This window comes from Candoia aspera, chromosome 7, assembly GCF_035149785.1.
Source record: "Candoia aspera isolate rCanAsp1 chromosome 7, rCanAsp1.hap2, whole genome shotgun sequence".
In the NCBI taxonomy this organism is placed as follows: Eukaryota; Metazoa; Chordata; class Lepidosauria; order Squamata; family Boidae; genus Candoia; species Candoia aspera.
The window spans coordinates 48,367,362-48,393,624 of NC_086159.1; the positions used below are offsets into that span (position 1 = coordinate 48,367,362).

General features: G+C 35.8%; 1 protein-coding gene across 3 annotated transcripts in view; it reads right to left on the minus strand.

Moving 5' to 3' along the window:
• Nucleotides 1-434: 434 nt before the first annotated feature.
• MON2 (MON2 homolog, regulator of endosome-to-Golgi trafficking) overlaps nt 435-26,263 on the minus strand; it is a 60,912-nt gene continuing 35,083 nt past the window's right edge. Inside the window, exons 25-35 of one of the 3 annotated variants that reach the window (XM_063309268.1) lie at nt 23,096-23,294; nt 21,308-21,936; nt 13,007-13,150; nt 12,513-12,530; nt 12,098-12,226; nt 10,797-10,987; nt 8,357-8,417; nt 7,924-8,047; nt 6,403-6,610; nt 4,505-4,587; nt 435-1,729 (exon numbers count right to left, since the gene is read on the minus strand). In XM_063309268.1, the coding sequence (XP_063165338.1) occupies nt 1,566-1,729; nt 4,505-4,587; nt 6,403-6,610; nt 7,924-8,047; nt 8,357-8,417; nt 10,797-10,987; nt 12,098-12,226; nt 12,513-12,530; nt 13,007-13,150; nt 21,308-21,936; nt 23,096-23,294 (1,950 nt within the window). In that variant the 3' untranslated portion in view covers nt 435-1,565. Of the gene's footprint in view, nt 1,730-4,504; nt 4,588-6,402; nt 6,611-7,923; nt 8,048-8,356; nt 8,418-10,796; nt 10,988-12,097; nt 12,227-12,512; nt 12,531-13,006; nt 13,151-20,469; nt 20,706-21,307; nt 21,937-23,095; nt 23,295-26,263 lie in introns of those variants that run through there. The other 2 variants (XM_063309269.1, XM_063309270.1) reach the window with 2 other exon arrangements.

Consider the following 26,263-nt stretch of genomic DNA (forward strand, 5'->3'; position numbering starts at 1 on the left):
ATCAATGCTGCCGGGAGCATATATCATATTCTCTTGTTCTAAATTCAGGGCACCTCTTTATTTAAGATAACTTAAAACTCTCACTGAAATTATCTTTGAAGGTATATTGCAATAAAAATGACTTTTATTCATACATCTTTGCCTTCTTCACCGAAATTCTTAAGAGGAAAAAAAAAACAGAACTTATAAATGTATCTACTTATGCAGTATTTGTGACAATATCCAGAGTATTACAAAAGTAAGTGACTTGAAATATCTGCATGGCTTGAAATAGTTACTGTTTCAAGCCGGCCAAATAATTGTAGCAGTATGATTAGGATATCAAACCATGTCTATTAAAATGTATATAATATTAATAGGACAATTTTTATGACAAAATGGTTTTATAAAAACTAACCCCATGGTACTGGACTATAAGTAAAGGGAAACAACAATTGTACTTTGACAATTTACTGTATCTCTAAACTATCTTCAAAAATACACTTCTTTCTTTGTGTCACACACACAGCATACTCAAAGAGAACAGTTTTTCTTCAGTTTGAAAAGACATTACAAAACAAAGCACTTAAGATAATTGAAACAATGACAATGACATACAGTAAAATATTGCTGATACTTGAAATTATCTTGCTTTAGTTATAATTAAATAATGTGTTCAAAGCTGTTTAGGATCAAAACAAAAAGAAAACACATATACAGTTCAAATATAAGTTTTTTAAAAAGTGTAGCATGAGAGGGCTAACAGTAAAAGAATTACTTCATGAAATGAGGTATGGTAGTGTTTTGAGTGCTACACACCAATGTTCTGCCTATGCAGATTAATTTAGTATAGCAGCTCACAGACTGTTTGCCACTATCTTTATTCACATGACCTGTTAGTAAAATTATTATTCATTGGCCACAGATAATATACATTCAAATATGCCAAAAAAGGAAAAAAAACCCTGTATGCTCAAATATGAATGCGCTTATTAAGTAAAAATGCATACAACTTAATATAATAAATATATTTTCAAGCCTTAAAACATTATCAATATTTAAAAATAATTTAAATAATAAATGCAAATTTTTTACAGAACTGTACGATTTATTATACACACATTACGTCTTCCCCTTGTTTACAAAGGCTGGTTACAGATAATATGGAATGTTACAGTACCATCTTGCATAAAATTTTAGTACAGTTTGTACTTGAAAAAAGGTGTAAAGCACCTGCCTAATAAACTCAATAAATCAATTTTTTTTCCTTAATTACATCATTAAGTCATCCACAATACATAAGCTATACATAAGTCCACTTTTCAATCACCACTTCAAGTTACTGTAGCAAGTACTGTACTTTAAAATGGATTCTTCTCAGTCAAAGGCTTGTACTTCTTACCCCCCGCTCCCCAGATTCAGATGCGAGCTTGATATGAATCACAGAGTTCTGGTTAGTACAGTTTAGAGGCAGTCAACGCTGCTTACCAAGTACAAGTCATATGAGATTTATTAGAGATGTGTCAAGTCATAATAAACATTTTTTGTAATAGATGCATTTTTCTTTAAAAAGTGTTAAAATTTGGTCATGACTCTCCATTCTGTACCTTGGATACTGGTGGATGCATGAAGTCCTTAAAGGGCACTAATGCCTCTTTGAGAGCAGAGCAGACTTCTGAAGATGAACAGGTGATACATTCTACTAACGTTGGGTACAGAGCAATAACCTGTGCCCACGTGTTATCATCAACTGTAACAAAAAGTAAATTTATGAGATTTTTAGAACATTTTTCACTACCACAAAAATAAAAGTATTACTAATATTGTTTAAATTTGGATAAAGGTTGGTTTGTAGGTCTTCTTAGTCCTTTACATTTCTTGTAATTCTTAACTGGAAGATTGGTCAAGATAATGAAATAAGTAAGAACTGCTGGAGATTATCTTGATGGAAGGTCTATTAACTATCAGCTCTTGTTCTTCCACATACTGTACTCTTGGTTTCCCTAGGTGTCTGATGGGAACTTGTGAACATTTGGCCATTTGCGTCTTGCCTGTATATACACTGTGCACAATTATTAGGCAAGTGAGTATTTTGACCATATCATCATTTTTATGCATATTTTCCACCTCCAAGCTGTAAAAACCTGAATGCTTATTGGATATAAGCATATCAGGTGATGTGTATTTGTGTAATGAGGGAGGGTGTGGCCTAAGGAGATCAACACCCTATATCAAGGTGTGCATAATTATTAGGCAGCAGCTTTTCCTCAGGCAAAATGGGCCAAAAAAGGAGATTTAACTGACTCTGGAAAGTCAAAAATTGTAAAAAGTCTTTCAGAGGGATGCAGCACTCTTAAAATTGCTAAGATATTGGGGCATGACCACAGAACCATCAAACATTTTGTTGCAAATAGTCAATAGGGTCGTAAGAAACGTGTTGAGAAAAAAAGACGCAAATTAACTGCCAAAGATTTGAGAAGAATCAAACGTGAAGCTACCAGGAACCCATTATCCTCCAGTGCTGTCATATTCCAGAACTGCAACCTACATGGAGTGCCCAGAAGTACAAGGTGTTCAGTGCTCAGAGACATGGCCAAGGTAAGGAAGGCTGAAACTCGACCACCACTGAACAAGACACGTAAGTTGAAATGGCAAGACTGGGCCAAGAAGTATCTGAAGACAGATTTTTCAAAGGTTTTATGGACTGATGAGATGAGAGTGACTCTTGACGGACCAGATGGATGGGCCCGTGGCTGGATCAGTAACGGGCACAGAGCTCCACTTTGACTCAGACGCCAGCAAGATGGAGGTGGGGTACTGGTATGGGCTGGTATTATTAAAGATGAGCTAGTTGGACCTTTTCAGGTTGAAGATCAACTCCCAAACCTACTGCCAGTTTTTAGAAGACACTCTCTTCAAGCAGTGGTACAGGAAAAAGTCTGCATCTTTCAAAAAGACCATGATGTTTATGCAGGACAATGCTTTGAGGCATGCATCGAAGTACTCCACTGCGTGGCTAGCCAGTAAAGGCCTCAAAGTTGAAAGAATAATGACATGGCCCCCTTCCTCACCTGACCTAAACCCTATTGAGAACTTGTGGGCCCTTCTCAAACGGGAGATTTACGGTGAAGGAAAACAGTACACCTCTCTGAACAGTGTCTGGGAGGCTGTGGTTGCTGCTGCACAAAAAGTTGATCGTCAACAGATCAAGAAACTGACAGACTCCATGAATGGAAGGCTTATGACTGTTATGGCAAAAAAGGGTGGCTATATTGGTCACTGATTTTTTGTTTGAAATGTCAGAAATGTTTATTTGTAAATTTTGAGTTGTTTATTATTCTCACTTTAACAGATGAAAATAAACGAGTGAGATGGGGGAATTTTCGTTTTTCATGTAGTTGCATAATAATTCTGCACACTAAGAGTTGCCCAATAATTGTGCACACATAGATACGTTCCCAAGAAAGCCAAAACCTCACTTTTACTTTCTTAAATATTCAGGTTTGAGGTTTATTAACATTTTGGATTGACCGAGAGCACTGTAGTTGTTCAATAATGAAATTCATCCTCAAAAATACAACTTGCCTAATAATTGTGCACACAATTCTGCTAAGACCCACATGTACATTACTAACAGTTTTGAGTACCCATTCTCCCTTGATCATAGTTCAACTGTGCAAGACCAAGCTCCAGTGAACTGCCTTAGGACTTGCTATTTACCAAAGAATTTTCATCAGGAACGGCTGTTAATGTTTTTGTCATGTTTTAAAAAATAAATAAAATAGAATATTTACAGTTTAAGAACTGATGAAACAATCTGTTGTTAAACAGATCTGATAATCTGTTTCTAGTATTTCAGGTCAAAGCATGGTGTCATTTGAAAAAAAAAAGCTTTTAAAAGATTTGGCATTGGTTAAAACAAGACTGTACAGAATTGGAGATTAAAGGTAAAATAAATTGGGCGACAATTTCAAAATGTGCATTATCTTTATGGAAAAATGATTCAAAGGGTACTAAGACTGAAATATAAAGCATTTTGTGCTAAATTTATTTCAGGACACCTAAAACTGACATTTATAACTTTCATGCATGTTCAATAAGGGAAGCAACTCAAAAGCACTTTAAGTAATATATCTGCATTTAGTCCCACAAAATCTATTCATGTGCCAATTTGAGTATGATTGATTATCCTTCACTAAGGGTATATTTTAAAATTCTATCTTAGAAACATTTAAAATAATACTCAACTCTCTTGAATTACTCAGAATAAATAGTTTAATCTTCCAAAATCTTACAGTAGATAATGCAACAGGAAAAAATTGCTAACCTGAATAAATATGAATTTATTCTAAAGCATTTACCTCTTAATAACTGCAACTTATGACTAATCATGAAGCACTTTACAATGTCAGATCTACACTAGCAAAGCCAAATTTAACAGTCTTTGCCTTTATGTTACAGGACTATAATTAATAAAAGGTAAAGCACAATAATAGGTCATGCCTCATAAGAACATACTACTTACCATTTTCTGGCTGAGTTTTTTTAAGAGAGTCTATGAGAGTACTGACAGCTTTTAAAACAAATATTATTTCTGTAACTTGTTGCCTAGAGAAGGGAAGAAAAGATGTGAAGTTAAAATTTCAGAAAGTTTAATCAAAATCTGATTACTTTGATTTTGTAAAACACATTTTTGTCATTTCTTGACATCCCTAACTGTACTTTAATTAAAACAAAAACTTTTATCTACTTTTCACAATGTATTATTTATTTTCAGAATATCGGTCATTTCAGAGAATCCAGTTAAAGTATAAAATAAAACAGTGTAAAAAAGTGTAAAGTATAAAACAACAAAACAGTGGAAAATAAGACTAGCCAAGTACGTTTCTGTTTTCATTGTGCATACTAACAACTACTTGAGCAAGTGTGCATCCACAGGATGTAGTCAAAACAAGCTTGCTGAGAAGAAATGGTGAGACATAAGTATGCTGGGGAGGAGGGGGAACCCAAGCTTTGCAGAACTACTAAAGTAATTTTGGGGGAAAAGAACCTAAAGGGCAACCCTCCTTCCTTGTCTCCCCAAAGTGCAAGGCATTCTTAGCATGCTCAGCCATGTGTCTGTTTTGATGGACAAACAGAGAAACCTGGGGTGGGGTGGCTGAGGTACAGAAGAGTGACAGTTTATTGCCGGTCATATTTGTTTCTAGAAATGTTGCACTCTGGCTATGTAAAGAGAGATGCAGCAAGGGGTTGTTGTTGTTTGTTTGTTTGTGCCTTTTTTGCTTTACAGAGTTTTCAGGCTGCTATACCTTAAGACAGAAATCCCTGTGATACTTCATTTTCTAAACTACAGTATAGACATTTCAAAAACAGTTTCTGTTAGAGCCTAGGAATCTACTGTCCAAAGTGAGGGGGGATGCAAATGGATACTCTTTGGATAGCTGCCTACATTAATTTCAGAATGTATAATCTAAGGATTACTGTGCATGTCTTGTCAACACTTCTCGTAGGACATTAGCATCATTCAGATTTAAGCATCTCTTTTTTCTTCTAAATTCTGATTTTAGGTAAATCAAAACTTTGTTTAGCTTAAAAAAACATTAAAAACTTCAGTCAAATATTACATAGAACTAAGTCATTACTTATTAGAGTAATACTTTTTCAATGTAATGATAAAGCAAGAAAAAAGGATTGTTCTAACTAAATTACTGTTACTACAAAACACCATTTTTTGCCAGAAATTCTAAATTTTTTATATTAAAACAGAAATTCTTAGTATTGATGAACTAATCAATAGAACAAGGTAATCTAACCCAAAATTAACTTTATGTTTGGGATGTTATATATGATAATTAAAATATGTAATAGCAAATGCTTTTGACTGCCCAACTCACAGCCATCTTATCTACAGGGCTTTTATATAAATCTAAGTGCTGGTAGGCATTGTTTGGAATCCCAGCAACAACAAAGGCTTACAGAACTCAATGGTGCAATTAAGACAGGGCTTCAAGTTCAGAGCTTGGCAAAAAGAGTTGGAACAATGTGCTGCTTGCTATAACATTCCCTTTTTTTCTTTTAGAACATTTATAGCCAGAGGGCGGCTGGGAAGGTATGTGCAAAGTTACAGGTGTTCTTTTTTTATTATCTTTCTTTTAAAAATTTGAAAATTCTTTGTGTGCTTATTATTGTCAAGTAAATTTATTTAGCAGGGGAAGCAAAGTCTATTTTATTCTTACAATCATGATGGTATATTCTGACAATATTTCTTTCTTTAAAACCAGGGTTGGCAAATCATTTTGTTATTGGGTAATACGTTTGCCCAAAGGGACTCCAGATTACTAGGGTCTAAAATTAACTAGCTGATCATTAGTAAATAAATAGCCTTAGTAAGAAAAGGAATACAAAGAAAGCCACTGAACATACCGTGGAAGTGGACACTTGCCACTTAGTCTTTCGTCTTCTATGTAACGATAAAGCACATCTTGAGATCGTTTTAAGAGAACAGAAAGTGCCATTCGTGAAATGTAGCCTTCTTGAGGAGTTGTTACTTTGTTACTGAATGAAAACTGAAGCAGTGTTTCAAAACACATCTTCGAAAATTCCTCTCTCATACGAATATCTATTTCTGCCTCTGTCAAAATCAAAAAGCATCCTTGTCTTAAGAATTTATTTGAAAAGTAGTTAGAGGAATGAATAGTGGGGCAGTTAAAGAAAGACAAAATATCCATAGTGAAATCAGAGCAAGGTATATCAGGGATAGTATATAAAATATATAAGCTGAAAGGATTAATGTAAATTTGATTAGGCAATTTTGATCACATCTATGTTTTTAACAGTTTAAATTGTTCAACTATTCTAGAGAATTATCTTTTCAACTAACAGGTAGTGTTCCAAAGAAACTTAGCTGGGTGTCAAGTTCTTTTGAAATCAATAGCTTAAAGGAGATATAACTAATTCCTGTGATAATGGTGAGACTTAAACATGACTTTATCCTATCAGTTTCTTTCCTACCTTCTTTTAGGAAATAAAGATAATTCAACACAGAAGTAATCACTTATTTAATCAAACCTGTATCACTGTATGCTTAAGTAAAAATTACACAAGAGTATTTAGTAACTGCACTGTCAGACTTGCTACTCTACAGACAAAGGGCCCACTCAATTCTCCATTTCTTAAGTTTTATCTACAAGTAGAAGTACATACTTCTAAAACTTAATTTTTAAGAAAAGCAACTAAAACTGTTGGGATTGCAAACAGAATTTTTTAAAACATGACTGCTGTGTGAGCACAGGAAAAGGCACATTTTTAAGGAGCTATGTGGCCACATGTCAGCCACCTTTTTAATGCCTCCTTAATTCAAGCACATATTTTTCTGAGCCCAAACAGCTACAATTAGAAAGTGGATGTCCATGTTGTTGCAATCAAGGTCATAATCTACTAAGACACAAACTACTTAAAATATAATACAAACATTAAAAAAAAGCAAGTGCCTAAGAATAGCTAAAGTTATGTCTTTAAAATAAGTAACAAAATTAAGCCTAGAGCTACAACTCAGCCCATGCCAAATTGAAAGCACACCCCTACCTGCTTCAGATCTGAATGCTGCACACTATTACTCCACATATTAAATATCTTTCACTCAATTTTTATTGTGCCTGTATATATCTCTTTATGAGAGCCAATTTGGTGTACTGGTTAAGGCATCAGGCTAGAAACTGGGAGACTGTGTTCTAGACCCACCCTAGGCACAAAGCCAGCTGGGTGACCTTGGGCCAGTCAATTTCTCTCAGCCCTAGAAAAGAGGCAATGGCAAACCACTTCTGAAAAACCTTGCCAAGAAAACTGGAGGGACTTGTCCAGGCAGTCTCTGAGAATCAGACATGATTGAATGGAATATATATATGTATGTGTGTGTTCGTATATTCTATCTTTTGACTGACATACCTGTAAATGAAGAGGACTGAGAATGTATTGAACCTTTATTAAGCATAGTCATAATCTGACCAACAAATTCCTTGGGAATAAAATTAGCATATGGCAATATCTCTGTACTGATGAGCTGTACCACCTATAACAAATGAAAGACAAAGTTTTAACATATTAATTTAGCAAAATGCTCCTAACAAGATTAAAGCACAAACTGCAAAATTAAATGAAATTACTGAATGACTGATGTCAGCAAATTGGAGTATACTGGCCACTTTAGTATGTAGATACAAGTCTTCTGCAAGTAGACTAACATGACCAATATAGCGAAATCTATACTGTTACACAAATTTAGCAATTATTACAATAATACATATTTGCACCAATATGAAAGATTTTTTAATGTAAATATGAGGCCTATATTTTTGGATGCTAAGAAACATATACTCACTTCAACATCAATACTTTCATTTCTCTGAAACTCTTGAATAGAAAGATTATCTGGAGGTGAACTGAAAAAGAATTAAAAATAGCCTTAATTAAGCGATTGAAAAACCAGTTTGAGAAACTATTGAAGACACAGTACCTTCACCATAGTAAATATTTCTATGTGAAGATGATTTTAATTAGGCCTTATAGTATATGAAAGATTTACAGCCCATAACTAATCCATTACATTCTTGTTTTACAAATGGAGAACTGAGGCTGAGACTCATTTGTGAGTCAGTGGTGAAGCTGTTTCAACGATCAGCTCCTGCCTGAGAAACAGTAAGTAGATGAGAAAAAAAGCCATGCTACACAATCTAATTTAAGTAGTCACATTCTTTTCATACCTCTGAATGCTGAATTAATAATTAGGGATGTGCATGAAACAGAAAAATGTGTTTTGATTCAAACCTGAAACAAACATATGGCATTCTGGAAGTTAACCAAACCTTTATGGATCGGGTACAATTTAGTAGGAACAAAACCTAAAGTATCTTTATTGTTCTGGGTTTTAGTGAAAATAAATCCTGCAGGTATCCCAGAGCGATTCTTATGGGTTGAATAAAGTTGGTGCATGTCATTTCCTCTCCTCAGCAGCTCCCAAGCACAGCCTATCCCATAGGCTTGTCTGCTTCTGATCCTCTCAGCTGCTACTGCCAATGTCCCAGCATGGCATATTTCACTGGTTGGGCCACACATCTCTTCAGTACCTTCTCTTTCCACTCTCTCCTACCTCCCCAAAACTACCACTGCTGTTGTCCCAGTACAACATATTTCATCAGCCCACCTAACTGGAAGAGGGCATTCTACATCTTATCTTGGAAACCTTCTCCCAATCTTTACAAAAGCTCTATAAACCCTGACCTCTCTAAAAACCATGGTTAAATAATACCTTGCAACTTTAACAAATTCAGCAAGTTGGAACGCACTATGAGATTCTCACTGTGAAATTAATTTACAATTTACAAAGCTATTTTATGCATATTTACTATGGTGATCTTTGGCGATAAGTTTCAACACATTAGTCAATAATGCCACCTGCAATCATAAATACATCTGCTAATATTTTAAGAAGCATGTTAAAACTTATCGCCAAAGATCACCATAGAATAATAATATAAAAAGCTTTGTAAAAATGATATGATGAAGAGGGGAAAACATACAAAACTAATCAGGTGTAGTTAAAACTGCCATGGTACCAATAACCAAAACTAAAAAAAAGTCAAAGCTATAATAATATATAATTTGCAAATTAAATCAGATAAAATAGATAAAATCAAGATAAAACTAGAATCATTACAAAATTAACCTATATAAAATATACTAGATAATATGTAAAACAAGGAAGTATCAGTTCATAAAAAAATGAATAAAAAAACTCTTTTTATCTCTAAGCAGAGATAAAAAGCATGCATGAAAGAAGCATATTACACAGGAGCGTAGGAGAAAGGGGGAAAAAAACAGTCAGAGGAAAAAAGAACAATTATTGGTGACATTTTGAAGGAACCAACATCCTCCTGATCTTACATGCCACCATACAACATTTTGCTTCTTTATACATTATGGTGGAGCTCTTGTCAGATAATAGAAGAGATTCATAGGAAGGTGTGGGACAACCTGGGAAGTCCAGTACTTGTGGTGTAACAGAGATACTTTGTACATTATTATAGTATTATCAAGCAAGTAGCACATGCTCATTTTTTTCTACCTCTCCATCCCCACAGGGGCACAATTATTTTGGACAGGAGATTTTTTTGTATCTCCTTTTTAGCACTGTTGACGGAAGGGCACCGCACCTTGCCAGGGTAAAGCCTCTTCTATGCTCTGAATAAACCAATTCTGTGAGGTATGAGGCAAGTTTTAGAATGTACCTTATGGACTGGTCCACTGGCAGTTTTGGAGCGTTGCCTAAATCAGTTACAGTTCCACATCCATAACACGTTTATTGAGCAACACAGCCCCCTTTTAGTACTTTTTGTGGAGAAAGACTGTATGTCTGTAATTTGCATATAAGGGAACTCATCTAGTAAGACTTACAGTTTTCTGACAGTATCAAGGGGGGAAAGGCCCTCAGGTAGGAAGACGAGTTTTAATTACAGTACTCTAGTAAGAAGCTTGTTAGAGGTTGGCAGATATAATGGGTTTGAGTGATGACTCCTCTCTTACTTAGTGACTTTAATATAATGTAATAGGATGAAAAAAAAACCCCAGCTACAACGGATGAAAAAAACAAGCCAAAAACAAATATTGCTCCAAATATTGCTGTCATTATTTAATACAAAGGCAGAATGTGGAAAAGTTTTCAAATTATAATATCAGTTTATAAATAATAAATGTATTCTATTTCAAATTAGTTGAACTTAATTCTGCCTACATTCCCCCACAACTATACAGTTACACTTTACCTTTTAGTAAACAAAAAGTTTTCAAAAGTGTTGGCTAACTCTGGCCACATATTGTCAAATTTTCCAGAGGAAGCATGCTGTCTTGCAACTGGTAACCCAATTGAGAGAACTTTAAGGAGTGAAGAAACTGCCAGTTTCCATGTGCTTTCTGAAGGGCAAGCATACTTCAAACTCAGAGGCATCCTCAGTGTCTGCCAAAATAAATTATATTTACATCAGTTTCAGTAAGACAAATGTATATGAAACATACGTAGCTCAGCAGTACTTTCATTTTAAATCCCACTTACAGGCAAAAAGGAAAGCCACCAATAGCTTTAGCTTGAATTAAATGCATAGGATGGATATAGAGGATGAGAACTCACAACATACAGCATTCATGGAAATCAGTGAAATCTGGGGAATCTTTAAAGGCATTTCATGTTCCTCCTGGAAACTACTGATACGAAGGCATCTCAATTGAATAGGCATGCCATTCAGTGCATACAGTCTCACTGATTTACACAGGTGGACACTTCAAATACTACTTTTCAGGTATTCCCTAAATATGGTAGACAAACTGTTGGTTGTCCACTGTGCAGCTCTGGGAAATACCTGCAAAGTTTGAAGGGGGGATGTGAATAACTAGCAGCCACATACTAACTAACTGTTACAGTGTCCATGGCTTTTCTTTCATGTGATTCTCTATGTTGACAGATTATACATGTATTATTAGACATAAAGAGTGCTAAGAGAAAGAATATACTTCATATTAAACTTGTCAGTTGTACGTGTGAATGGGCTTTTATGTCACCTCACCTCAACTTTATAAAACAGCAAAAAGACTTAAGACATCTTAACAATTTGGTCAGTTTATTCTGCTTATTACTATACAGTTTGTACCACAGATAAAATAAATACTCAAATGAATTCTGAATTGCAAGGTTCATTATTCTTTATATGCCATCTGACTGAAGATTTTATTTCATTCCCCATGAAAGGTAATTAAATTAATAATTTCAAAACAAGACTATGTGTTGTTTTTGATTACTCTATCTTGAAATCCTCCAAATGACAATACTTGCCATCAGTAAGGGGTTACAAACAAATAACTAAATGTGATCCACACTGATGGTTGCCAGAATAACTGGTTTCTCAAAGAACAAAGATATGGGCAGTAATTCTTGAAATAATCTTATAACTGCAAAAATAAACAAAATCACTCTTAGGGCTTCACACAAGTTTCACAACCCAACTTCAGACTTGGGAAACAGCAACGCAGCTCATTTTAAAAAGTAACCTTAAAATCTATATAAAATATTTACCTTGATAATATTCTGAAGGACTCTTTCATTTACCACAGCCTTGTGACAAGCTGTCTTTTGGTACAGATCTACCACAACTTCTAAAGACCTCTCTGCAAATGGTACATAATTCAGTGCTACCCATTCTGCCTAAAACAAACAAACAAACAAATAAAGCACTAGGATGTCAATATGTTCAAAGAAACAGACTGTATAAAAGAAAAATGGACCTAGTTTGATTGCATGCACATTGTTTGAAGAGTCCAAAAAGAAAAATATCCATGAAAAAGTTTTAAAAGACATTCCCAGTCCCACACATATATAGAACGTTGAACTGGCAATTACATTTTGAATTAAAGACAGTTTTAAGCACATGCAATATTGCAGTTTATGAAGCAAGAATACTGAGCATGATCTTTAAAGAATTTTAACTCACCGGTGCAAACAGTTGTATCTACAGTGATTCCATTGTGTTGCATAATAAACAGAATAAGGAAAAATTAATATATTTATATACATATTACCTATCAACATTCCGATGTCTCATTCTCCTGGCTGAATTTTATTATTAGTAGTGCAAATGCATTCAAAGCACTGGCATTATGGTTTAGTTTCATAAAATAAAGTATTAAAAAGAAAACATATGCAAAAGGGAATGCAAAGTTAGTTAAACCAACTTTGTTAAGTAGGACATATTTAATTTTTGTTTTCGTAATTTCTTTACTTAGTAGAATTTAATTATCACAGTAGGAAAGTGACAGGGAAAAAAAGGAAAGAACTGAAATACAGGTATCTTTACATATTTATTGAATTAGCTGGTAACATAAATATTGCCCAAACTCAGTTCTATGATGATATTTATAAATTCATGCAAAGCTAAGCATATTTTCAATCTATGCTCTTAACAGCAAAACAACTAAAATATCTCACCTGATTGTATTTTGCATTGGCAATGTGTTTTGTTTCTAGCTGTCCATATTGTGGTGGTTTACAGGAAAATTCAACAAAAGCTAACAACTGATCAAAGATAGCAGGATACATTACTTGCATGTTTTCTGAACCAACACATATGGCCTATAAAAACAAAATTAAAAATATTAATTTTCCAGAAAATATTTAATTAATTGCAAAGTATGACATATGCATATAGTTTTGTGATTTATATCTTGGGAAGGTGTAATGTTGTAGGCATTAGGTTTCTCAAGCATGAGAAAGTTCCATGAACTCTACTACCATACCTACAAAATATGCTGAATTGATAAAGCAGTCCAGTCCGCAGAACTATGACACAGCACTCAATAGATAATTACTTAACCTCTACAATAAATATATTAATTAATACATTAATTAGAATGGCAACATTTCAGAAATCACAGAAACTCTCAGCTAACACTGATTTACTTAGATATAACAGCACAGTGGAAAATGCACATCAGATGCAAAGATGGATACAGTAACTATTTTTATCAAATTGCATGAAATTAAGAAATAAAATCAGTTGATAATTCAGGGCAATTTTGTCCTTGAGTTACCTACAGATTGTGGAAAGGATACAACCAAAATTCTGTAGTAGTGGTGGTGGTGCATGATACCAAAATAATTATTAAAGAAGAACACATTTGGAAGGAAGACATGATGATGATGATGATGATGATGATGATGATGATGATGATGATGAGTGAAGTTCAAAACCTAGTCTGAATTGTACGCTTGCTCAAGTGATCCATCCCATTTTAGGCAATATTGCAATTTTATGTCAACAAAAAAGTTACTTTACATTAAGAATATTCCCACTAACATAATGGAATGCTTTAGACAGCTATCAATTCATCTTCTGCAACTACCCAAAGAGACAAACGGATGATTAAATAAAATGTTTTTGGAGAGAATGATTTCACTTAAATAGTAACTAGGTTAATATTAAATAAACTGTCTATATTGAGAGCTTGTCAATACATTTAAGTCCTATGTGGTGGTATGCAAGAAAAGTATGGTGGCTTGTGAGGTAATTTCTAATTTAAAGATCCTAGCTTGTGTAGCATAGTGTGAATTATAGGGGAAAACTGAGTGTTGATTGTCCTCCTGCCGAAATGGGCCAAGCTGGATCAGTACTCTTGTGATTAGCAGACAAAGTAGCATGTGGCATGGGCACAACTAAGGCTTTGCCTTTTCTATTTTACAAAAAAGCTTATGTGAAAACCTCAGATAACTGAAGCTATTATAAGTGGCAAGAGGTCTATAGACCCATTTGAGGATGACTGTGGCTGATGAATAATTGTGACTTGAATTGTAAGAGAAGTCTGGTAAAGAGCATGAATTAATGAAATAAGAGAAAATAGATATATTGTTTGTGCCATTAAGAGAAAAGGGAATTATATAATATATAAATGAATATGGTTTGATCTTGTGGGGTCGATGGGTACATATATGGAAGTAAAGGTTAACAATAATGAATGAAAGGGCATAAAACATGTCAGAAAGTAGGAATTAGTGTCATCTAAATTATTGTGGTGCATATGAAAGTAGGAAGTCATAGTTGGTTATAATTTCATGTTCACTGTTGTAAATGATGATGGAAAAATCAAGGCTGAGTTAGGGGAAATTGTGCTTATTAAGAAACATGTATACGCGGGTGGAAATAGGACAAGAAATACAGAAAAAAATTGGTCCATTCGGAAACCCAAGAATGAATGAGAATGGTGATTGTTTGTTGAGTATCTGCTTAGAAAGAACATTTATTTTGGATGTTGCTATTATATGTTATCTGTGCAGTCTATAACTTACTAGAACAGTATAGTTTCCCCAAATTGTAGGGAGAAGGAATTTTCTATGAGCCAATGGCTATTACATTTCAGTACACATCAACATGAGGGGCTTTATGAGAAGATGTGGAAGATATTTAGGAGTTATAATTTGAGGCATGAGCTCCCTATTTATTTGTGTTTGTCTTTACAACCAAAGTTGAAGCATTAGAACTGAGGTTGTTTTGAATATTTTATATCTTGAATCCAGAATCAAAACATTTATAAAGATTCAGCATTTTTATTTGATGGCCTTAACTGTTTTTTATTTGGATATTAACCTCATGTAACTTTGTTACATGTATCTTTGTATTTTGCTCTTCTAATTGTGTTTTTATATTCTAGATAATGTGCAGTTTTGATTCCTAAGTCAGATTCTTCTGTTTTAGCTTGGATTGTTTTCAGTCAAAATAATTTAAATCAGCATAGATAAGATGGTCATTTATTTCAATCAAGTTTTCTATTGAGACTTCTTCATATACTTCTTAAGTGATGCTAAATATCTTACTACTAAAGAATATACTTCTTCAACTGTTTTCTTTACAAATAGACCTTCCATTTCTTTGTACCCTATATCCATTGTTCATGTTTTTTACTTGTAGAGAACACGTCTTAAAAGTATTCCTGTATTTTAAAAAGCCAGAATCCATGATGTTTTTGAAATTATTGGAATACAAATGTTTTAATGGGTTTTTTTCACTGTACTACCATTATCCAGTGTTGCTTCCTTTTGCTTTGCTGCAGCCCCATGCTCAGAAAAACATAGCAAAGAAAAATAAAATCTCTAGACTAATATATAGAGTCCCCCTTTTAGGGGGAGATGGGCGGTGATAGAAATGTGAATAATAAATAAATAAATATAAAGTTGAACAGCTACTTGGCCTGGTTACTGCAGTTACTCTTCATCAGTGAAAATAAAATACCTAGTTAAATAATTCAGATCTGGAATATGATTTTTTTTTATAATAAATAATATACCTGGTCTTCAGCAAAGGATCGTTACCTTGTTGTGGTGCTGGAGCTTGAGCACCTCAATGATGCCATGAGCTAAACCGTGAAGGGCCACCCAAGATGGGAAGGTCATGACAGAGAGGTCAGACTAAATGCAATCCCTGGGGAAGGTAATGGCAACCCACCCCAGTATTCTTGCCGTGAAAACTAAATGGATCAGTACAACCAGAGATATGTTGGTATACCATCGGAAGATGAGACCCCCAGGTCGGAGGATGGTCAAAATGCTACTGGGGAGGAACAGAGGATGAGTTCAACTAGCCCCAGACGTGATGACGCAGCTAGCTCAAAGCCGAAAGGACGGCTAGCGGCCGACGGTGCTGGTGGTGAACGGCGAATCCGATGTTCTAAGGATCAACACACCATTGGAACCTGGTATGTAAGATCTATGAGCCAGGGCAAATTGGATGTGGTTATTGGTGAGATGTCAAGATTAAAGATAGACATTCTGGGCGTCAGTGAACTGAAATGGACTGGAATGGGCCACTTCACATCAAATGACCACCAGATCTACTACTGTGGACAAGAGGACCACAGAAGAAATGGAGGAGCCTCCATAATTAATAGTAAAGTGGCTAAAGCAGAGCTTGGATACAATCCAAAAAACGATAGAATGATCTCAATTAGAATTCAGGGCAAGCCATCTAACATCACAGTGATCCAAATATACGCCCCAACCACAGATGCTGAAGAAGCTGAAGTAGAGCGGTTCTGTGAGGATCTGCAGCACCTACTGGACAACACGCCTAAAAGAGATGTTATTTTCATCACGGGAGACTGGAATGCTAAGGTGGGCAGTCAAATGACACCTGGAATTACAGGTAAGCATGGCCTGGGAGAACAAAACAAAGCAGGACATAGGCTGATAGAATTTTGCCAAGACAACTCACTCTGCATAACAAACACTCTCTTCCAACAACCTAAGAGATGGCTTTATACATGGACTTCACCAGATGGACAACACTGAAATCACATTGACTACATCCTTTGCAGCCAAAGGTGGCGGACATCTATACAGTCTGTAAAAACAACACCTGGAGCTGACTGTAGTTCAGATCACGAACTTCTTATTGCACAATTTAGGATCAGACTAAAGAGATTAGGGAAGACCCACAGATCAGCTAGATATGAGCTCACTAATATTCCTAAGGAATATGCAGTGGAGGTGAAGAATAGATTTAAGGGACTGGATTTAGTAGATAGGATCCCGGAAGAACTCTGGACAGAAGTTCGCAACACTGTTCAGGAGGCGGCAACAAAATACATCCCAAAGAAAGAGAAAACCAAGAAGGCAAAATGGCTGTCTGCTGAGACACTAGAAGTAGCCCAAAAAAGAAGGAAAGCAAAAGGCAACAGTGATAGGGGGAAATATGCCCAATTAAATGCAAAATTCCAGAGGTTAGCCAGAAGAGATAAGGAATTATTTTTAAACAAGCAATGCGTGGAAGTGGAAGAAGACAATAGAATAGGAAGGACAAGAGACTTCTTCCAGAAAATGAGAAACATCGGAGGTAAATTCCAGGCAAAAATGGATATGATCAAAAACAAAGATGGCAAGGACCTAACAGAAGAAGAAGAGATCAAGAAAAGGTGGCAAGAATATACAGAAGACCTGTATAGGAAGGATAACAATATCGGGAATAGCTTTGACGGTGTGGTCAGTGAGCTAGAGCCAGAAATCCTGAAGAGTGAGGTTGAGCGGGCCTTAAGAAGCATTGCTAACAACAAGGCAGCAGGAGACGATGGCATCCCAGCTGAACTGTTCAAAATCTTGCGAGATGATGCTGTCAAGGTAATGCATGCTATATGCCAGCAAATTTGGAAAACACAAGAATGGGCATCAGATTGGAAAACATCAACTTATATCCCCATACCACAAAAGGGAAACACTAAAGAATGTTCAAACTATCGAACAGTGGCACTCATTTCGCATGCCAGTAACGTAATGCTCAAGATCCTGCAAGGTAGACTTCAGTAATTCATGGAGCGAGAATTGCCAGATGTACAAGCTGGGTTTAGAAAAGGCAGAGGAACTAGAGACCAAATTGCCAATATCCGCTGGATAATGGAAAAAGCCAGAGAGTTTCAGAAAAACATCTATTTCTGTTTGATTGACTATTCTAAAGCCTTTGACTGTGTGGACCATAACAAATTGTGGCAAGTTCTTAGTGGTATGGGGATACCGAGTCATCTTGTCTGCCTCCTGAAGAATCTGTATAACGACCAAGTAGCAACAGTAAGAACAGACCACAGAACAACGGACTGGTTTAAGATTGGGAAAGGAGTACGGCAGGGCTGTATACTCTCACCCTACCTATTCAACTTGTACGCAGAACACATCATGCGACATGCTGGGCTTGAGGAATCCAAGGCTGGAGTTAAAATCTCTGGAAGAAACATTAACAATCTCAGATATGCAGATGATACCACTTTGATGGCTGAAAGCGAAGAGGAACTGAGGAGCCTTATGATGAAGGTGAAAGAAGGAAGTGCAAAAGCTGGCTTGCAGCTAAACCTCAAAAAAACCAAGATTATGGCAACCAGCTTGATTGATAACTGGCAAATAGAGGGAGAAAATGTAGAAGCAGTGAAAGACTTTGTATTTCTAGGTGCAAAGATTACTGCAGATGCTGACTGCAGTCAGGAAATCAGAAGACGCTTCATCCTTGGGAGAAGAGCAATGACAAATCTCGATAAAATAGTTAAGAGCAGAGACATCACACTGACAACAAAGGTCCACATAGTTAAAGCAATGGTGTTCCTCGTAGTAACATATGGCTGTGAGAGCTGGACCATAAGGAAGGCTGAGAGAAGGAAGATCGATGCTTTTGAACTGTGGTGTTGGAGGAAAATTCTGAGAGTGCCTTGGACTGCAAGAAGATCAAACCAGTCCATCCTCCAGGAAATAAAGCCAGACTGCTCACTTGAGGGAATGATATTAAAGGCAAAACTGAAATACTCTGGCCACATAATGAGAAGACAGGACACCCTGGAGAAGATGCTGATGCTAGGGAGAGTGGAGGGCAAAAGGAAGAGGGGCTGACCAAGGGCAAGGTGGATGGATGATATTCTAGAGGTGACGGACTCATCCCTGGGGGAGCTGGGGGTGTTGACGACCGACAGGAAGCTCTGGCGTGGGCTGGTCCATGAAGTCACGAAGAGTCGGAAGCGACTAAACGAATAAACAACAAAATATACCTGGTAGATGCTTAAGTTTAGTTAACAGATCCCTCCAGAAGTTTTGTATATAATTGTGTGGACTGTGTGTATATATTTGCCTTTCTCTTGTTATGTACTCATCATACGCTCTGTATATGTATATGTATATGTATAATATTATCAGATTAAATGTAGGGATTACATACAGTATTTATATCTGTATTACATACATATGTACCCATCATGCTATTCCTTTTTGGGTTAAGCACTGTTATGTACATTGTGAGAAAAAGAGTAAGGAAGTAAGCTACAGAAATTAAAGAGATAAGCATAGCTCAAACTAGTTTACATTAAGGCCATTTATTATATCTCTTCAAACCTTTCTATCCTTGCAAACCATCCTTATTTCAATCATGTTCATACACTACCTTTTGTTTTTAAATTTTTCACCTTTCTCTTTTTGAAGATTTCAGCAATTCCAACTTACTCATGTTTGCCTTTCCTTTTAACCCAGTCATTCTTTATATATTTGTTTTGTGACTCTATGTTAATTCATTCTTTCCATATACCTAAACTACCTAAGTGTACTTCTTACATAGTGGTCAGTCATTTTTATATTTAGTCCACTTTAATTCCTCACCAATTTGTTGTTGACCCTGTCTCATGTTTTACCACTCATATTGTAACACATTCCCATTGTATTCAAGTTATTTTTATGCTTCTCTTGACCGACTAATTCTAGTATCTCTAATTCAGAGACTACCTTGCAACTAGCATACTGTTGTTTACAGCTCACTAATTATGAATACAGTATACCACATGTATACTGAGAGACACTCAGGATACTTAGAATTTGGAAGAACTCTGAATCTAAGACGAAATTTATTAGAGATCATTTATTAGAGATGATTATGAGCCCTACTGGGTTCTGTAGCAGGGATTAACCAGACTTGCTCCCATTTCTACTGCGTCATCTGAACTACGGACTCTCACTTCGTTTTCTGGTTGTTTTGAGAGGACAGCACAAACATACCCTGGACAGAGATATCTATAAATGTTATTAATGCCTGCACACAGGAGAAGTAGCAAAACACTTAAGAATTCTGATGTCCTTGGCATATGAATGAAATCTCTCAGCTTTATACAGTACACAGCTATAGAGTATTTTCCAGACACCATAAGTATATCCTGTTTAGGGCCTGTAAGCCATTATATCTCCTAAATACTCCTAAACTAGGTAAGCTTTCAATGTCCTTAGAGAAAGTTAGGGGAAGCAGAGCTCCTATCCTTAATGAATACAAGGCACTTCATATAATATCATCATCACCCACATTCTGTCATCCATCCATCCATCCATCCATCCATCCATCACTCATTAGCAGCTACACTCATTAGCATTATTGGGCAAATTATTCAGAGCTCCTTCTTCCTTGAAAAAAATAATTGGTTTCAGGTCAAATGTAGCAGAGCCATGACTAAAATGCATTTTCTCAAAATGCAGAGATCAGAAGTCTCTGAATATGAATATTACCTTATCCAACAGACGAATCTTTCTCTATCAACATCACTGAGTTTAACAGAATACTTCTTTTTTTAATATAGATACAAGCTAATGAGCACCCATTCTCAAAGTTACTGTTTTTATATATAAACATATGCTAGAAAACAAACAAAAAACCATGAAGGAGTTATATAAACAAGTGGCAACAGTATCTGGTAGTGTAAATATTAAAATATTATTTTTTCTTTAAAAAGGGACAATGAATATGAATCCCAATGAAAGCAGTAAGATTTCAGTTAACTGTAGCAGTTAGGTTTCATTAATTTCATGTAAGATTTCAGTTAACTGTAGCAGTAGGTTTCATTAATTTCACTGAAACTTCTTTGGATTAGAATTACACTGATGAGGATATATCAATTTAAGTTACATTTTATGTGTACCTTACATTTTAAATACATTTCACCACCTGCAGATCAATTTCAGACTTCGTATTTTTAAAAAAAGTTTTCTTGGTTCAGAAAATATTTATCTGATATAATGTAATAATGTTAATCTACCACCTAATTGCAGTGTCATATGCTGAGACAGATCTTTTGAACAAAGAATACTCAGCAGACATTTGAAACAGCCTTTCTTTCAAGATGTAGGAAAATTATCCTATACAATAAAAGCTAATTATGCTTACTAATATTTCAGGCCATGGACGACAGCACAAAAGAAGTTGAGTGCTTTTCTCAAAGTATTTAAAAACTGCATTACCTTTTGTAAGACATCTAAAGCCGTAAGAACTGCTTCTTGCAAACTTGTTAGAACTGCCTCAGTATATGATGGTAAGATGAAAGGAGATGCATCCGAACTGATTGGAACAGAGATTGCACCATGTAGAATGACACCTAGTTTTTGCAGATCATCCATACTAAAACCTGTTTTGATGTGTTGATAAAGGGCTGGAAATATCTGTATTAAAGCTGTAAGAAAAGGCTGGCTGGGAATAAAAGTCATTTTATCAAAAGAAAGTGGAGGCTTTGTACTTTCTGAACCAATTCTAAACCAACTGTTCCATGCAGCCCACCAAAGATCCAAGTCTTCGATTTCATCTGTTACTACAGGAGGTTCAGTTGCACTGTATTTTCCAATCCTTTCTCCTATAGAATCAGTTCTCATAAAAGATCTTCCAAGGCCAGTGGCAGTCACTGATCCTATGAGGACAGGCACAGGAACATTAATAGCAGGGGGTGTATCAGGTTTTTCAGTTTCTCTAACAGGAGACACAATTTGTAAGATTTCCTGAAAGCTTTTCAAAGCAGCCAAAGAAACCTCATTGTTTTTGCTGAGTGCAGCTGACTGAATGTGATCAAGAAGAACATCCCAAGCTTCAGAAAAATCTCCTATGGGGAAAAAGAAAGATCAATAAGATATGCTTCATTACTATGATATATACTAAAAAAATAGCTCACTGGTAAGAGAAATGAAAGGATTGGTATGTTATATAGTACACAAACTAAGATACATTATGCTACTATCCAAGGATGTGAGATTTCACCAGCCCCTCTACCTCCCTAGGCACCATCTGAAATCTACTGCCCAACCCACTGTCAAACAATACTGTGCAAATTCGATTTAAGAGACCATTTCAGGAGAACAAGTTCTCTGTTAAAGCAGAATGTCAATTAAAGCTGAATTTACATCATTTGTGTCAACTCACATCATTTGTATCATTACATAATCATGTATGTGATATAAATATACAGGTATTTATATTTTAATAACCACTTGTTCAGTGACCATTTGAACTTACGACAGAATGAGTGGTACTTATGACCAGTCCTTGTACTTACAATTGTGATTTGGGCACTTGGCAACCAGTTCGCAATGATGGCATCGCAGTATCCTGCAGTCATTTGATTGCCATATGCTATCTTCACTGCTAGCTTCCAACAAGCAAAGTCAATGGAGAAGCTGGCAGGAGGTCGCTTAACAAGAGCGTGTGTTTCACTTAACGATGGCAAATGGAAGTGCCAGAACTGCTGTCACTAAGTGGCATGGTCATGTGACATCACACTTAATGACCAAGTCCCTGAGCAATGGAAATTCCAGTCCCAATTACTGTTGTTAAGTGAGGATTACCTGTACACAAATGACATACTTCATGCCATTTCCATAGCTATATAATTACAAAAATGACAAAACAGGAATCATTTCAACTACTTCAGAAACAGTGGACTCTGGTATTTTGGGATGCTATCTTGATAGCAAGTTTTTCTGTTGCATCTGAAAACCATTAAACTGAGAACCATTAACAGTAAACTGAGGGTTTAACTGTTTGTTTGCCATACAAGCAGGAGAATACTTCTCAATTCAACACAGAATCAGCAAGAAAATCTTATGAGACACTGGAGTAAAGAAATTAACCAAATGTGCATTAAAAATAAGAATTATAAGTACAGTCAATATGAAAATTATTTAAAATTCTTATGTACATCTACAGAATCAAAATGTGTATATAAAAACCCTGTCTTCTTAAACATAAATAAGAATCCATTGTACCTAAGGACTGCAACAAGTATCGCCTTGTGTTGAATATTCTAGCTACTCCAGCCAATGTTAGTACCCACGTCTCAGCCCACTGTTTCTCTGCTGTATCTCGTGAATGGTGAATGAGAATGTTACCACCACCAGACTCAATCTTCTCTTTATCAGCAGTTGTAGAAGATTCTCGCACTCTATCCAGCAAATGAAAGAGAACCTATAAAACATTTAAGAACTTTAAGCTAATATATAATTATCACATAAAAACATTGGCAAATTCTTTTCTGTGATTAAGCATCTGTAATCAGTACGGCAAGGATTTCTATGACCTAAAAATGTTAGAAATATGCAAGCATTTATGACCTTAAAACTGTTTAAATATGACCAATTAAAGCAATTGGGGGAGAGGGGCAGTAATGTAAATCTAATAAATAAATAAATAAAAAATATGACTTTTAAAGCAAAAATATGACAATTTTTCTGAAATTAGCACCCAATTTTTAAAAATCTGTGCTTACACATACACACACACAAATTAAAAGGTTTATTCTTCTTCACTTCCAGTGCAGAAGTGCTAGCATTGAAGGAATCAAATGAACATTTTGAGAGTAAATTGGTCATCCCTAGATTAATTTTCATTAACAGCAGAATTGCATTGGATGACCACATGCATCTTGAGGTTATCAAACTCAAAACTCCTTCTGTTGTCTACCAGTATGTTCTTGTATCTGGAAAAACTCCGTTCAACATCACAAGAGGTTATAGGAACAAATTTGAAAAAAGCAAACTCATATGGAGAAAATCCAGCCAAGTCCCCCAACATGTCATGACTGGTTGGGGAGGGAGAGCCAAAGTAGGAGCAATTTCTTTGAACTTTTGTACTCGAAGTGGAGCTTTAATGAACATTTTTTCCCCATTCAAAATTATCTTATCTACATCAGGATAGTTGCTTCAAATTTCTTCGGCCACTCTGTGTAAACCATGTGCAAGGAATGTGATATGGATAATTTTCGGATAAAGAAGTTTAAGTCCCTTGACTACTTTAGTCATGTATAGAGCAGCATTGTTACAAAGAGAAGGATACCCTTTTTACACCATCTGGCCAGAGTAGTTTCATAGAATCATCAAAGAGCATAGCAATAGTGGAATCGTTTACTTTTTGTAGAGTTTCACATGTGAGAAGAAATACTTCACCAGGCGTGTCACATTTTAGAGTGCCAATAATAACACTGGCTACATATCTTCTGTTTACATCACTTCTTTCGTCTAACATATCTTATTGTTGTCAATGGTAGATCTTATCTTTTCTAACACATCTTCATAGCAGGCAGAGATGTGATTTTTCCTTACAGTTGATTCATTTGGAATTGGGTGACTGGTGTACTTCTCCAAAAAATGCCTGAGGCTACCACTACCTAATTTCCTTAAGGGAATATCTGAAGTAACCAACATTGTACAGAGATCCTTACAAAATACTGACTGGGTATTTGATAAACCTGTAGTTGAACAAGCAGCTCTCTCGAAAAGGAGATGCTGCCTGTTCTCAGTGAAGGTAAATCTTGCTAAACAACTCTTGTGTTTCGTGGTGTCACAACAGTGTTGAATATTAAAATGTTTTTGGGCTGATACCTTAGCTTCACACAATTTACATAAGAAAATATCACCATTGCTACTGAAAATCTGCTCCCCAAATTCTTGAATAAGATGCCATAATTTCACACTCACTGAACATCTACATTTAGGCATATTGAAATCAGATTGCAGCTCTCACGTGACTCCACCACCTCGAACACACACACACCTGAGTTGGTGAGCAAATGAGAAAAAAAAAAAAAAAGGCAAATTCTCTTTTTTTCAGGCTTGGTCAGGGGAGAAGCCTCTGCCTGAAGTCATTTTAAAAAAGGTTGCTCTCCCTCTCTTACACACAAACACACACACAGTCCTGAGTTGGGGAGCAAATAAGAAAAAGAAAAAACAATTCTCACCTTTTTTTTCAGGCCTGGTCAGGGGAGAAGACTTTGTTCCCACCTCTCTCTCTCTCTCTCTCTCTCTCACACACACATACACACCTCCCTGAGTTGGGGAGTGAATAAGAAAAAAAAACCAAAACAGGCAGATTCTCACTTTCTTTGCTTGCTCAGACGTGCTGGCTTATCAGGAGGGTTGCCAATGACCAAAATATGACGTTTGTTACAAAATTAAGCAGAAATATGACATAACACCTTTAAAAAGTCTAAATATGACTTTTCAGGCAAAATGAAAAGCATTTAATTCTCAGCAGATTATTCTAAAACATGTTTTAACATACTTATAAATTCAAATAAAGGTTCCAGAAAAAATATGACATCTCATAGAAATCCTCACCCTAGTAATCAGTATTTTATTTTACTTTACTTCAAGTCAGTGTTGACTCCTGGCAACTGCCTGGACTAGTCCCTGAAGTTTTCTTGGCAAGATTTGCAGAAGGTATTTGCCATTGCTTTCTTCCTAGGGCTGAGAGAGAGTGACTGGTCCAAGGTCACCCAGCTGGCTTTGTGCCTAAGGTGCAAGTAGAACTCATGATCTCCTGGTTTCTAGCCTAATGCCTTAACCACTACACCAAACTGGCTCTCATTTTAATTTTACCACAATAAATTTTAAGTTAATTACTACCTGTCATACAGATTTAAGTGTTACAACAGAGCCAAGCTGCTTCTGAAATGGAGTAGAATTTTTAAACATTAATTATAATAAAAACAGTAGATGCTTATATAGTAATAAAGAATTAGAATCATATTATGCTACTTTCTGACTTCACTGAATTCTAAAAACATGTTCAATCAGAATATTGATTCTATTAATTAAAGTAAACTGGGGATTCAAAGACCAAAATTGATTTAGATATTAGAAGAGTGCAAGTAAAATAGGCTGTTCTTTCTGTGAGACTGTGAAATCATTCGCATACATAATCAAAGCCATATTTGTTGTAAACCGCCCAGAGTCCCTCTGGTCGGAGGAGATGGGCGGTGACAATTTTGATTGATAGATAGATAGATAAATAAATAAAAATATTTAAGGTGCGCAACAGAACCAAGTGGCTGTGGGTTCTGAGGCTTTCTGGATAAAGTCACTCCATCTTTAGCTCTGAATGGAGCTGTATCCCCACAAACAGGGTTGGTGTGCAATTTTGTGGTTTTCTTGGACAAA